This window comes from Pediculus humanus, genomic scaffold (genome assembly GCF_000006295.1).
Source record: "Pediculus humanus corporis 1103172107733 genomic scaffold, whole genome shotgun sequence".
Classification (NCBI taxonomy): Eukaryota; Metazoa; Arthropoda; class Insecta; order Psocodea; family Pediculidae; genus Pediculus; species Pediculus humanus.
The window spans coordinates 333958-334977 of record NW_002987336.1 but is presented as its reverse complement, the minus strand read 5'-3'; the positions used below and the strand labels follow the sequence as shown (position 1 = coordinate 334977).

The 1020-nt window shown below is 31.7% G+C and overlaps 1 protein-coding gene across 1 annotated transcript in view; it reads left to right on the top strand.

The window, feature by feature from the left end:
- Positions 1 to 1020, top strand: part of Phum_PHUM323370 (golgin IMH1, putative) — a gene marked incomplete at both ends in the record, with an annotated part of 4202 nt that overhangs the window by 2011 nt on the left and 1171 nt on the right. The window contains 2 exons of the mRNA XM_002427451.1: positions 112 to 833; positions 912 to 1010. Of these exons, the coding sequence (XP_002427496.1) occupies positions 112 to 833; positions 912 to 1010 (821 nt within the window). The remainder of the gene's footprint in view (positions 1 to 111; positions 834 to 911; positions 1011 to 1020) is intronic.

The window sequence follows — 1020 nt, the reverse complement described above, 5'->3', positions numbered from 1 at the left end:
TTAGTTAAACTCCTATCGAGAATTAAAGTAATTGTGCACACTTGATGATATTTATTTTTTTAAAATGATTGATGAATGATTATTATTATTATTATTATTATTTTGTTTTAGGAGGTTCACGACATTATGAAAGAAACTGTATTTTTATCAATGGGTAGTAGTAATTATTCATTTGAAACGGGTGGTGAAATTGATGAGAATAAAACGTGCGAAGGAAACTTGATTTTAGTAGTTAATTCTGATAATTCCGCCGACAGTGATACAAACAAAGTTGAAACCTACAGTGAAACATCATTTTTAACTCACAGTGAATTTATAAAAGTTATGAGTGAATTAAAAGAATTACTGATAGCAGTTTGTGATTTTTCAAATGACGAATGTGCAAAACTCTTGACACCTTCGGTGAGAAATAAAAACGTTATCACGAAAGACAAAAGCGGAAGAGGAAGTGAAAAATTAATCGGAAACGGAAATTTAATTTCCGTTTTCGATAACGTTAGTGCGAAACAAATTTTTAAAATTTCTAAAATAATCGAAAATTTCACTTACGAATGTGAAAAAATCTCATCGAAATCTCCGACGTCATTGAAGGGAGCTTTTCAATACCAGGCGAATAAATTCATGAATAAATTTCACAACGAAAGAAAAGATAAATTATCGTACATTTTGGATAAGGAAACTTGGACTCCGGCTGAGGTCGAGCCGTCGTTACAAAATTTTTTGGACGATATCATAAGAACAAAAATCATATCTAGAACCACGTTCGATTATCCGGAATCGAAAAAATCCGAACTCTTCCTCACGATAAACGATGAGAAATATATAGTCGTCGGGTATGGTTGTCATTCCACCCCACCCCCGTTTTAATATTTTTGTAATAATAATAATAATAATAAAAAAATTCATTTCAGGGCCGCACTTTTTCTCATTCAAATGGTGAAAGATTATTCAATCATGGCGGAAGATTTATCGCTGTTAACATTTAACATAGTTCGAAATCTTGCCGAATTGTTACTCTTT